Below are 14,854 nucleotides of genomic sequence, written 5' to 3' on the forward strand. Positions count from 1 at the left end.
ATGCAAATGTAGAAAATTCTAGATGCTTAATTACTCTCGGGAGCATAGGGATCACTAGACGAGGGTTTAATAACCTTATTTTTGTGAAACCATATTTTTTGCCTGTCGTAATTAGCCTGTGCGCATTCTAATAATAATAATTCCTTACATTTATATAGGGCTTTTCTCAGTACTCAAAGCGTTTTACATATGAACGGAATCTCCTCAACCACCACCAATGTGCAGCATCCACCTGGATGATGCAACGGCAGCCATATTGCGCCAGAACGCTCACCACACACCAGCTTATTAGTGGAGAGGAGACTGAGTGATATAGCCAATTAGTATGAGGGATGATTAGTAGGACAATGGGCAAGTTTGGCCAGGATACACACCTACTCTTTTCGAGCACCCCCTGCTGGTCTCACTAAAACCTCTACCAGCAGCAACCTGGTTTTTCCCAAGTGGAAAAACCAGGTTCCCAAGTACTGACCAGGCTCAGCCCTGCTTAGCTTCAGTGGGCAAGCTGTCTTGGGCTACAGGGTGATATGGCTGCTGGATTCTGACTTACTTTGCCTTGTCACATATAAGGCGAATTCCAATTGGAAGTGAAGTGATCATCCCTATGCCCTATATTCCCTTCGAAGATCAGAGCTCTTAAATTGTGCAAAGAGTTGCATTGTGTGGCCGTTTAAAATACACATAATAAGAATATTACAGAATAGAGCCAAGAAATCAATGTATCTGGAGCGAGAGTAAATGCGGTGTCCCCTGCCCAAAGTGGCTTTACAGGAGCGATTCTTGGTGTTTAATGTTGGGGTGATGTTTATATTAGAGGGTGATTTAAAAAAAATAATATGATTGGATTTTATACAAACCTTAAAGGGAAATTCCACTTTTTTTAAAAATATGCTCATTTTCCAGCAGCAGACGAAAATAGTCTCCTTAGTAACTTTCAATGGCAGGGGACTATTTTTGGGCAGTGCAAAATATCATTGCGCCTCCTGCAGCCATGTTATAGCAGCAAAGTCATTGATTATTATGCCAGAATAAGAGTATAGTCCCTAGCCATATCTGCCAAGAAAATCACAACTTTAAATTTTCTATCTGTCTTAGTACACGATGTAACTACAGAAGAGTCAAGTTTTAAATAGGAAAAATAATGAAACTCTTTGGTTATTTTTAACGCGATGCTATTGGTCTAATCAGATTCAATGGATTATGCTAAGCTAAGCTAAAAGTGCTAGCACCAGACCCGGAGATCAGCTGAATGGATTCCAAAATGGTAAGAATCAACTGTTTAACTCTAGGGGAGCTGGAAAATGAGGATATTTACTTTTAAAAAAGTGGAATGTCCCTTTAATGCAGTATTTCATTGCATTAAGAAGATGTGTATTATATCTGTGTACATTTACTTTTGTGTACTGACTGCCTTTATGTGCACGATTGTATTTTCATCTAATGCCAAATCCACAATATGTTTTCAATAAAAAAAAATATTTCAAATGAACATAATATGACCAACCATGAAATAGTATAGTATGTCTTCAATCTTGGGTATTAAGAATTGGAGATAAACAAGGGGTGGACATTTTAATAGTGGATAGGAAAGCTTCTTGTATTGCTCCTATGAATATGAAATATAAATATTTAAAAAACATAGGCTGTCAGGCTGTGAGTCAGAACCGGGCGAGTTATGATGATGTGCAAGTCCATGTCAACATGCTGATGAAGTAAACTGTTCCTTACAATCCTTGTGTTCATTGTATTCCAAGGAAAGAGATATCAGATGGAGATATCTCTTTGCGTCATTGTAGACTTTGGGATTTGTAACTTTGCATATCGTTAACATGTACTAACACACACTTGCATACCAAAAGAAATGTAAAATCAAGAGAAGGAAAATAGGATATTTAACCAAACCAGTGCTTGACAAGTTTCAGTTTTCATAATTCATTATGACAATTCAAGTCTTAACTTGAGATGAGGCATTTATACTTATACTGTTATACAAGTTATACTTCACATAGATCATTTTGTTTATATGCCAATCTTGCCCTCCTATGTGTTTATATGCCAATCTAGCGAATAATGGTTTTCGCTATTGACCTGCCACAGTAATGACCCAAAGCACTCAGTATTCTCTTTTGACCCATTTTAAAAATGTGCAATGTAAACTATAGAACTGCAAACGGCATTTGATGCTTATTGTTAAATATTAAAGGATTTGTTTACCCCAGTTTACCCTAATCCGGACCTAGAAAGGCAGGAAAGACATTGTTAAAATAGTCTGTGTGACTACAGCAGTTCAATCTTCATTATGTGAAATGAAGATAATATATTTTGCATTTAAAAGTTTACAAAAACAGCACATGCATTTGTGAAACAATAGTGTCGTGTTTCAGCCATATACAGTACATGCCTTAATTTTTTGAAAAGTTACCCGCCAATATTTTTTGTGTTTTCACAAAAGTTTCACAAAATGCCTTCCAGGAAAATTTTCTCCTAAAAATATATAAACATACAAATATATCAAATTAAAGAACAGACCCTCTGTTTTTAAACAAATAAACAAACAAAATGGGAAAAACATTTATTATATCTATATATTTTTTCTCTACTTATAAACCAGGCCCGGATTGGCCATAGGGAGAACCGGGAGGATTCCCGGTGGGCCGGTCTGTTTTTTTGGGCCACGAGGGCCGGTGTTGTCATGCCACCGGGATGACGCGTATTTGCGGGTGAGAGATGTCCCCGCCGCTTTATGCACAAGTTGATTGTGTCCCGAGTCCCGACCACTTATTGGAAGAATTCTTGCATTAGGGTTCATTGACATCTAAAACGCATGGGAAACGCAGGACGTGCCGCTGTCTTCTGTTTTTCAAAGCGCTTACTTGAACACGAGTTTTGTTTCAGGGCGCACTCACATTATCCAAACCAAACCAAACCAAGCCCCAGCGCGATTGTCACCCCTCCCTACTCGCCCAGATGCACGCACTCACACTGTACTTGTATCGATCCGAGTCCGGGCGCGCTTTCGTCATTAAGATGCGATTGTTTTGAAAAAAGCAGGAAGTAAAGCTCTCTCTTAACACTGGAACCCACCGTAATGATAAGTCTGTGTTTTTTATTCGGAGTCATTTGGTGCGCGATTACAGACAGCCCTCTCACATGTCATCATATTGCTTAGTTCATCTGTCACGTGCGCAGCTCGGACATTCACGTAACCCGTGGCGCGCATCAAAAGGTTTTTACGGAGGCAGATGAAGGTGAGTGGTCGGGCAACAGACGTCTTCACCTTTTGAATCGCGCTCAGGCGCGAATGCGCTCACACCACAGCCTTCCGCGCCTGAGCCCAAGTGTCCCGCGCTCCGGCCCACCTCTGCAACCCGGCCGTGGCGCGAATAACCAATCCGCGCTCGGGCGCGGAACAGAGCGATCACACTAGTCAAACAAACCAGGCTTTGGGGGTCAAACGCGCCCGAGCGCGGTTTGGTTTGGATAGTGTGAGTGCGCCCTCAGACGCGTCTATATTGAGTGCGCTTACCGGCCGCGCGTCTATATTTTAAATAAACTTGAGCGCGTCTTTTAACAAACGGGCTGGTCTCTAAAAGGAAAAGAATTTACTGATGGATTTACTTGGATAAAATCAAGTCATAGATGAACTCTCTATGAATAGTCATTATTCATCGTTTATTGCAAGGAACAAAAATCTATTTGATGCAAAACTCATAAGTTTATTTGAAAAAAGTCGTTTCAAAAGTATATCCATTATGTTTTCTTTTTTTTAACACAATGTACCTTAGCCTACGTTATTTAGCAATAGACATGATCTAAGTACTAAAAAAATAAGATACAGATTTTTTCCATTTGTTTCCAATGCATACTTGATAAATCTTGCTTGTGTATTGTATATCAGGGGTTTCCAAACGTTATCAACCCAACAGTTAATCTCAAGACTCACCATTTTTTAGAAATAGAAATATAGAGGAAAACACAAACACATTTGTTTCCTTTAGTTTTTGAATAAGTTTACTTTAGTAATATTATGGTCTTATGGTAGGAATGCATGATTATGGCAAAAAATATAATTGTTTACTGCATTTGCACGGAATATGAAATTATTTGAAAAATACAGTGAATTGCAAGGCTGCAGAGAACAGTGCACTACTGCAGATTTATACTACTGAGGGTTTAAAGATATTATTTTAATAGTCAGTCGTGAACTAAAGTGGGCCGGTCTAAGGCATGAAACTCCAGGGCTGAAAATGAGTCCCACTCCGGCCCTGTTATAAACTCTTAAAGGTGCAATGTGTAATTTCTAGAAGGATCTCATGACCGAAATGCTAAATAATATACAAAACTATATTTTCAGGGGTGTATAATGTAAGGTGGTGCCAAACCCTGACAAAAGGTATTTCAAAAGCCAGCAGCAAATGGCTGAATCCACAGGGAACTGCTTCCTAATTCCTGTTGAATTATCATCTGAAACCTCTCTCAAAGAGTTCACATCTACCCCCCAAGAACACTACCCCAAGTTGTGAGACTGAAACCTCTCTCAAAGAAGAGTCACACACCCTACCACACGTTCTCATCCCCCTCTCCTCATGTTCTCAAAGCAAACTGTATATGGAATGCTACATTCTGCAAACACATGTATCTGAAACTGGTCTTGTTTGGTGTTATATGAAGTGTTTTTAATGCAAGTGGTACATCTGGGTTTATTAATATGACAACAGGATTCAATGTTAATCTGTGACAATAAATAAGTAAATTTAACCTAATGTTGGGAGACAACTCCCACCTTAGACATGTTGATCAATCACCAACTGTATGTATATTAGGCAACACCCCTGGGCTTACAAGAACCAATCAGCATGTCATATCACAATGCTTTGTTCTCTGGCTATTTAAGGAGATGTGTAGAAGATTTAGGCGGGACTTTCAATATCTAGAAATGCACCCCCATGATGCTGTATCTTTGATACAGCATCATGTTTCTTTTTATTTTACTTTGAGGAATCTGTAACCAGATCTTCATCTCCTTACCAGGTATGCAATGGTTTTTTCGTTTGTTTCGTATTTGAATTGGAATGTAAATTGGCTTCTGAATTATGTGCTACCTACCTGGTTAATAAATTGTTACATTTGCATTCATTCTAATTTGCTCTGTATCATTGACTCTTCTAAGTTACTATAAAGTATTACGATATCCTTTGTTACCACAAATCTTTGATCGGGGTTAATTCATGTTAATTAGATTCTGCCTCTTAACTATGTTGGTGGGCAGTCGCATGGACTATCGGAGTGATAGTTCTATTATCCATTTTATAATTAAGTTGTTATATAGTTCTATGATTTAACTATATGCGTCTAGAAGGAGCTAGATTGAACCTCTGATTATGGTAAGTTGTGTAAGCGACTGTGGGGGCTATATGGATACTATTTAATGAGAGCACGTAAACATGAAGCGGTATCATTAAATTGCTTTAGCCATAACCTCTGGTTTTTGTATGGTCAGATTAATTATTTAACCTTAACTAAGTTGTTTTGTAATCGCATTTGGTAATTATAATTACCTTTTCATAATTAAGTTGTTATATAGTTCTATGATTTAACTATATGCGTCTAGAAGGAGCTAGATTGAACCTCTGATTATGGTCTTATGTTTTATATTTAATTGGCGACTTTTGAGAGCTACATGGGGACCTTTTAACAAGAGATTGACTTTGTTAAATTGCTTTAGCTACAACCTCTAGTACGGTCAAGTCTGTGTTCAGTACCCACACAACGGCCGGTGTGGACTGATATGACATTGGTAATCGAATGAATGAGTTCAATGTAAACATGAGTGAATAAAATGATCAAACGTTTATCCAAATCCTATATTTACATCAATTTGATTCATATTACAATACGTTTCATATCTTTGGAGTCAGATATTAAGTTGCGTAATGTTAAAACCGGAAGCACCGGAAAAGACCGAATGTGCTATAAACCGGCCATGCCGTTTGGATTCCGTCGTTGGGCCAAACGGATGGATGGGGTCATATTTTTTCCCCTTACAAAGTGGTGATTCCCGGGACGTGATATTCAAACAGTGGAAATCTTATCAAAATGTACAAAGTACGACTGATTCGATCCCTGGAGAATAAGAGTCTTTTCATGGAGCTAAAGGTTTGAACTTCTTCTATTTCTTCAGCTGATGTGGTAAGTCAATCTTTTCTTTGCCTTTTAAAAATGTTTAAGGGAATGTTTTAAACATCCCACATTTATGAAATAGGTTGTAAATATACCTAATGTTAGACTGGAAATCAAATCCGGTGGGGCTTAAAAATGAAATGAAACCACATTATTAGGAAAATGCTGTGCAATGCTAAATGAAGAATGAATTGCTTTGCTCTGTTAAGATCTTTTGTTTGTGTGCCTACGGAAAGCAAAAGATCGTCTTACATTGGAGTTAAATCATCCAAAATTTATTCTGATTCTCAAACAAGGAAAACATCTAGAATCTAAATTTAAATCACCAAATCCTATACACAATTGTTTCTGTTGTGACAGCAAATGCACAACATGGAAAAACAGCTAAAAAACATTAACAATTGAAAAATGATGTTGGATGATTTAAACTACAATGCAATGAATGTGTTTGCATGTGAAGGGAGGACTTGGACAATTTATATGTGAAAAACAAACAGATAGTAAGATTTTTAAATGCTGCAAACATCAGTGTAAAATCTATATTTGATGAGTAAAGGTAATATTGTAATGAAGCTGGAGAATGAAGGAAATGTATGAATGATTGAAGGCAGCGTTGTTGGATTTAAAAATCCCCAACGCATAGAGAAATGTAACTGAATGCTGGACATTAAGCAAGTAGGGAGCAAGTAGGGAAATGATTTTAAATGAGTTGTTGTGAGTGAGCCTTCTAAAAGATCACTCTGAATTGAATGAGGATAGAATGGAATCAGTAAGTCATATTACAATTACAAACTTCTAATTCAATGTAGTATTTCTCCATTGATGAGATACAATTAAGCAAAACCTAAAATTGTTGCAGGAAAATACAATGTTGTTCTAGGCCAACACAAATGGTCTTATCTCTCATTGTGAGACACCCAACTGAGATGAAAGGGCTTACCCCCCACTCAGATGACGGGCTATCCATTGTTCCCAAGAGAGAACATTGTTTTTAAGAGAGACATTTGTCTGTAACCATATTTTTCCTTCTGTAAATCAATCTCAGTGTTCTTTAAGAACTTGATAAACACCAGGACTGTTAAAAGTTCTTGGCTTAGTCTTTCCTTATGAGTCTGTGAAAATTGTTTAAAGACAGTTTTGTACAGCTTTATAGAGATGTGAAAGGCCACACAATTCTTAGTCTTGAAACTGTTGTAGAAATACATTAGCATGAACCAATGAACATCTGTGCCTCACACCAGTCTGTCCAGGGCTGACACCTTTTCACATTCAAATACATTGATACAGTAACATCTTGCAAATTACAAACACCAGCCTGGTGTTCCTTAAAAGAGATCAGTAATGAAAGTATTTTTAATTTATACTATTTTAATGTAATATAATCTATATTGTGATGAAGTTGCAATATACATTATATTATAATGGCCAAACAGGCCTCAGATGGTAAAATGTGGTGCATTAAATGTACTATGGAATAACTTGCACAGGCCAAACCCACAGAATTGGTCCACTATGCAGTGTCAAAAGGGCGTAATGTGCTGTCACATGTTGCCATGTTTTAACACTTAAATATTACATGACACTTGTGATAGTAAACCAAACCCATTTAACTGGAAATCACTAACCCATTTTTAATCCAATACAGATTGGGCACATGCTTGTGTGGCTTAACAGCCAGTTAGCATGTGTTTAACATTCTCATTGCAGTGATCCGTTTACATTTTCTGATTTGTAATTGATCGTAAGGCATTGATATTTCTATAGAACACATTCTAGTTGTTTGTTTCGTATGTGTTTCTATGTTGAAGGATTTGTCTCCTATGTGGTAAACTCTGCTATTCCTTGTATAGCTGCAGTCAGACCCTAAAGAGGAGCACAAAAATGCCATGTGGCTACAATGTGTTAATTGCATTAATGAAAATGTTTTACCTCACAACAGGATCCAGTAGCACTTTTACCATGTTTCCTAACTAAAAACACTGGTGTTGGAAGACTTATTGAGCCAGATTACAACCTCATACCGATAATATCGAACTGGCTCCCTGTTTTAACAACAGGACTAAATTTGCATCACAATTTATCCTTCTCACCTTTGTTGCAGCATGGTATTCACACATAGCCTCAGTTAAATTAAATCACATAGCGAACACTCACTTACCAAGAATTAGTCATTATTTCAAACTGTCTGAATTTAAGCATCTGTTTTGGGTTTTCTTTTCAGAAGTTTGATCAGTTTAATGTCTACTGAAATCTTGATAAAGAGCAATTTTCTAAGTTTAATACTATTATCTTTGACATTTAATTTGCTCTGTATGTAAGACATTTAAAACTATCATGTTTATCACCACGCACCACACAACATATTCCAAACTGTACACTACACTTAAAACCAACATTCTCCTGTTACACCAACAGAGCCATCTAATCTAACACATATGCTAAAGTGATATCATTCACACCCATATTAGCAAAACTACAACACTCATAAGAAACTTACATGGCAAAGTCACACTTTGATGATTATGTTTTAAATTGCAATAACAAACTTACTGTCTTAATCTCAAATCAATAATCTTACTGTTGTTGTCATAAGTGGAGGAACAGTGGCGCCCTGATCCTCAACTTATCACTAAATAACAGCACAGACAATTGTCAAGAATCAATCAAACCATTTACTCAACTCCTAATATCAAATGTGACTTAGCCAACAGATCAGAGATCACACACACACCTATACAAATATTCACATATCTCTACACTCACACACCTACTTATACACGCTAACACATTGAAATCTGAGATTCTAAATCTTCAAGTATATGGACTACACATACTCATTAACATATACACACATACACATACAGATACACATACACATAGGCACATACCTGAACACATAGAAATCTAACATGAGATTCTGAACCTTCAATTGTTCTCATGGACTCAACATGTTCTGAACAAATTCTTAGTTAATCTTAGGCCTAGAAGGTGCTTATATTAGAAAATTCAGAGTTCCCGCGAAACATTGATTGAAGATGTGTGTATGGAATGATTACAACATTATGTGCCTATTATTATTATTATTATTATTACTATTATAATTATATGGTCTACAATGCCATACATAAATCTATTATAGCAATATTTCACTATTATCAATACACCCTATAGTATGCATAATCAAATTTTACTTTAACATATTCCATTTTTTATTTTCACATGACCTAATATATGCATACCTGAATATTATTTTAACACTTTCTGGGTTTTATTTTTTTATTTTTACATTACCCAATATATCCATTCATGAAGGTTATTTTTACATTTTCTGGGCTTTATTTTTCATATAATCTATAATATGCATACTTGAAGGTTATTTTAATATTTTCTGGGTTTTATTTTTCATATAATCTATAATATGCATACTTGAAGGTTATTTTAATATTTTCTGGGTTTTATTTTTACAATCTATAATATGCATACATGAAGATTATTTTTACATTTTCTGGGCTTTATTTTTCATATAATCTATAATATGCATACTTGAAGGTTATTTTAATATTTTCTGGGTTTTATTTTTCATATAATCTATAATATGCATACTTGAAGGTTATTTTAATATTTTCTGGGTTTTATTTTTACAATCTATAATATGCATACATGAAGATCATTTTAACATTTTTCTGGGTTTTATTTTCATACAACCTATAATATGCATACCTGAACAATTTCTGTTTTTTTTATTTTTCATATAACTTATAATATGCATACCTGAAAGTTATTTTAACATTTTCTGAGTTTTATTTTTTATAATAAGCATACCTCAATGTTATGTTTTTATTGTTTTAACCTGATCTTTTGCATCCTCTCCTTCAATATCCAGAGATCAGGTACCTTTGAATTCCAAATACAACGGTGGGAAAGAATGATGGTAATTTTATAGATCAGATATATTTGACCCTATCGTACCACTTGCTTCTTTTCACATCAAGTTATCATGTGTAATGATTTTATTTTATTTTATTTTATTTATGGTTTGCCCTAACTATCATGTTATAGTGTTACCAAGCCTATTGATATTGATCAGTGCTCAATCAATGAATGGTCATTTAAGATGTGCAGGTGTTTTACACAGTGATGTATTGTTAATGAAATGAACTTTATTCACCTAATGATGTCTGAATCCGAGGACATCACCTTACAGAGGTGACAACTTTCTTCAAAGGATCAGAACGTCTAAGAGCAGGTGGTTTCGTAAATGAATGACCAAACAAAGCACACAGGCCTGATTGAGCTTGACTGGAACACTATAAACACTACAGAGACTGGACACCACCAAGAGCTAACACCTTATTGTATATTGATCTCATTGGGAATGTTTTGTTTATCCCACTTCATCAAAAGGGCGGATTTCTGTAAGGTGGTGCCAAACCCTGACAAAAGGTATTTCAAAAGCCAGCAGCAAATGGCTGAATCCACAGGGAACTGCTTCCTAATTCCTGTTGAATTATCATCTGAAACCTCTCTCAAAGAGTTCACATCTACCCCCCAAGAACACTACCCCAAGTTGTGAGACTGAAACCTCTCTCAAAGAAGAGTCACACACCCTACCACACGTTCTCATCCCCCTCTCCTCATGTTCTCAAAGCAAACTGTATATGGAATGCTACATTCTGCAAACACATGTATCTGAAACTGGTCTTGTTTGGTGTTATATGAAGTGTTTTTAATGCAAGTGGTACATCTGGGTTTATTAATATGACAACAGGATTCAATGTTAATCTGTGACAATAAATAAGTAAATTTAACCTAATGTTGGGAGACAACTCCCACCTTAGACATGTTGATCAATCACCAACTGTATGTATATTAGGCAACACCCCTGGGCTTACAAGAACCAATCAGCATGTCATATCACAATGCTTTGTTCTCTGGCTATTTAAGGAGATGTGTAGAAGATTTAGGCGGGACTTTCAATATCTAGAAATGCACCCCCATGATGCTGTATCTTTGATACAGCATCATGTTTCTTTTTATTTTACTTTGAGGAATCTGTAACCAGATCTTCATCTCCTTACCAGGTATGCAATGGTTTTTTCGTTTGTTTCGTATTTGAATTGGAATGTAAATTGGCTTCTGAATTATGTGCTACCTACCTGGTTAATAAATTGTTACATTTGCATTCATTCTAATTTGCTCTGTATCATTGACTCTTCTAAGTTACTATAAAGTATTACGATATCCTTTGTTACCACAAATCTTTGATCGGGGTTAATTCATGTTAATTAGATTCTGCCTCTTAACTATGTTGGTGGGCAGTCGCATGGACTATCGGAGTGATAGTTCTATTATCCATTTTATAATTAAGTTGTTATATAGTTCTATGATTTAACTATATGCGTCTAGAAGGAGCTAGATTGAACCTCTGATTATGGTAAGTTGTGTAAGCGACTGTGGGGGCTATATGGATACTATTTAATGAGAGCACGTAAACATGAAGCGGTATCATTAAATTGCTTTAGCCATAACCTCTGGTTTTTGTATGGTCAGATTAATTATTTAACCTTAACTAAGTTGTTTTGTAATCGCATTTGGTAATTATAATTACCTTTTCATAATTAAGTTGTTATATAGTTCTATGATTTAACTATATGCGTCTAGAAGGAGCTAGATTGAACCTCTGATTATGGTCTTATGTTTTATATTTAATTGGCGACTTTTGAGAGCTACATGGGGACCTTTTAACAAGAGATTGACTTTGTTAAATTGCTTTAGCTACAACCTCTAGTACGGTCAAGTCTGTGTTCAGTACCCACACAACGGCCGGTGTGGACTGATATGACATTGGTAATCGAATGAATGAGTTCAATGTAAACATGAGTGAATAAAATGATCAAACGTTTATCCAAATCCTATATTTACATCAATTTGATTCATATTACAATACGTTTCATATCTTTGGAGTCAGATATTAAGTTGCGTAATGTTAAAACCGGAAGCACCGGAAAAGACCGAATGCGCTATAAACCGGCCATGCCGTTTGGATTCCGTCGTTGGGCCAAACGGATGGATGGGGTCATATTTTTTCCCCTTACAATAAAGGCCTTTCATAATGAACCCTTATGTTTTTGTTACCTTAGAATGAGACGTTTTTATTTACATACCGAGGGTCCCCTTACATAGAAGTCGCCATTTTGTGCCGCCATGTTTCTACAGAAGCCCTTATAAGACAAATATTTTTTACGAAGCTGTCTCCGAAGATGACATGTTTGTCTGGTGGTGACCGTAGCTTCTCAATGCGTTTTAAAAGCAAGGGGTGAGCAGTTAACTGAGCCATTGGTTGCAATTCACAACCTCACCACTAGATGCCACTCAAATTTACACACTGCACCTTTAAATATGGATATTTTTCTTTAAAAATACACATTTTTTGGCAAAAGGTGAAATAATTGCATTTTTGTGAAGGATTTTGTTAGAGATCAGATTCAGAACGATTATCAAAACATACACTGAGTTTAAAATTAGTAAATAATTTTTTGGCTTCAGTTTTTTTCATAAATTGGGTAAGTGGCTTCATGAATGTGACATCTATGTATACATACAGTATATATCTATGGCTGACACACAATGCATGTGCTGTTTTCATGAATACACGTCATAGACTGACTTTAAGAAATGAAGATTGAAGCGCTGTAGTCACACAGACTATTTTGACAATGTCTTTACTGCTTTTCTAGGTCCTGAAAGTTGTGAGTTGCATTGTTGTCTATGGGGGCTCAGAAAGCTCTCGGATTTCATTAAATATCAATTAATTTGTGTTCTTACAGGTGTGGAACGACATGAGGATGAGTAATTAATAAGAAAATCATTCATTTCAAATAATACTATTTGCTTTGATTTTGGTGATGTTCAGTTTTACCAGCTGTCCTATCTAATAGTACTAATAAATGTTAAACTCATTTATGAGATAACACTTTTTAAGCAGATGCAGCAAATAAATGGACACACGCCCTTATTCTACTGAACTCCACGTGTTCCTGGGTCAACATCCTTGTTGATCCTTAAAAACATCACTGACAGTCATCAGATTTTAGTGTTAGGTTTAGTGCTGATGGCCTAGGACTGTTTTACGGGGTTGTATAGCTTTTGTATCCACCTTTTATTTCCTTTTACGGCTTAGAACCTCACTTCTATGCAGGATGTTTTCTTTTAACACCAAGATAAGATGTTGACTCAGAAACGTTACTTTGCTAAATTAAAGCGCTAAACACAACCGTGTCGACTGCCCCCATGTGTTCACAGACCTTTGTGAACAACTTTATCTTCATAAGATTGACAGACTTGAATACAAAATGGATAACTTATGTTTGATGAGATGAAAATGAAACAAATCACTGACACCCAAACTAGATTTTAACTTTCACATAAATGGAATATCTTTAAACGACGACTTATGAAGGCTTTCCTAGCAAACTACTGGCATATGCATTTAACTGTGATTCATTTAAGTATTTATTATATCATATAATTTAGTTTTCAGTGTAATCTATGTTTCATATCAATGTTTTATATCAACTATTGTTTAAGAGAGTTTGTGAATGTGTCTCTTGTTTGTTTCTCTACAGCTACAAAAATTTGAAGTCTAATCCAGGTCCATTAGTGGAGCGTGTGAGTGTGTATGGAAACTCCATACTGATCATTTCAGCGTTTAATTATGCAGCCAACACTCGGCTATCCGTCAATGCGTTCAAAGTGCTCCATCCAATCAGACCCCAACAACATATGGTCTTCTTTTCCTCCAGTTACATGAAGAACCTGAGTGGTTTCTGGAAGAGGCAGGGCCTGAAAGGCGTTCACCTTTCCAGCGGGTTCAGGTTAATTAATGTGGCACTAGAGGTGTGTGATCACGTGCACGTGTATGGATTTTGGCCATTTGATACCAATCTGGAGCAGCAGAAACTTACACATCACTATTTTGACAATGTAGGACCCAAACGTGGTGTTCACGCAATGCCAAAAGAGTTTCTCAACTTACTGAAGCTTCACAGCCAGGGGGCGCTAACACTGCACCTACAGCCCTGCTTATAACAGATGTTCTCCTGTTGCTATTTAATGGTTGGTTGGTGAGGGGGGTTGCTGTGAATGTTTTTGACCTTTGGTCTGCTCTTTGGTGTATAAAACTATTTAAATATTTTCTATTTTCTATCTTGGACAATTAACTCCTATATTTTTAAATAAATACATTTGGGTTATCTTCTTTTGCGGAGTTTATGCTTCACCCTGGGTCAGGGGCGTCAGTTTGTGTTGAAAAGTGGTGGGGACAAAAGATCAGATGAAAAAACATTACAGCAGGACAGAAAAATATTGAATAACGGCGCATCAAAAATGGGCATAGCGTAGGCCGGTCATCAACACAAAAATACTCAGCATAAAACCCTCAACAATGGCGACTGCACATGTAACAGTCCACCAGCTCAACTGAACAGCGCCAATACACTATACTGTAGAAAACAGCAGCATGTTAAGTCAATGAAATTCATAACATATGTAAAAGAAAACACACTATAAGCATACAACGCAACATATGTGACCCTGGACCACAAAAAACAAGTCGTACACTGCAAAAAATTATTTTCAAGAAAAAAAATTCTTAGTATTTTTATTTTTTTTTCTT

General features: G+C 36.3%; 1 protein-coding gene across 2 annotated transcripts in view; it reads left to right on the forward strand.

The window, feature by feature from the left end:
* LOC135775930 (alpha-2,8-sialyltransferase 8F-like) overlaps positions 1–14,460 on the forward strand; it is a 72,422-nt gene extending 57,962 nt beyond the window's left edge. For both annotated transcript variants that reach the window (XM_065286519.2, XM_065286520.2), the window contains exon 7: positions 13,806–14,460. In XM_065286519.2, coding sequence (XP_065142591.1) covers positions 13,806–14,268 — 463 coding nt within the window. In that variant the 3' untranslated portion in view covers positions 14,269–14,460. The remainder of the gene's footprint in view (positions 1–13,805) is intronic.
* The last annotated feature ends 394 nt before the right edge of the window (positions 14,461–14,854 follow it).

The sequence above is a fragment of the Paramisgurnus dabryanus genome, chromosome 21, assembly GCF_030506205.2.
Source record: "Paramisgurnus dabryanus chromosome 21, PD_genome_1.1, whole genome shotgun sequence".
In the NCBI taxonomy this organism is placed as follows: domain Eukaryota; kingdom Metazoa; phylum Chordata; class Actinopteri; order Cypriniformes; family Cobitidae; genus Paramisgurnus; species Paramisgurnus dabryanus.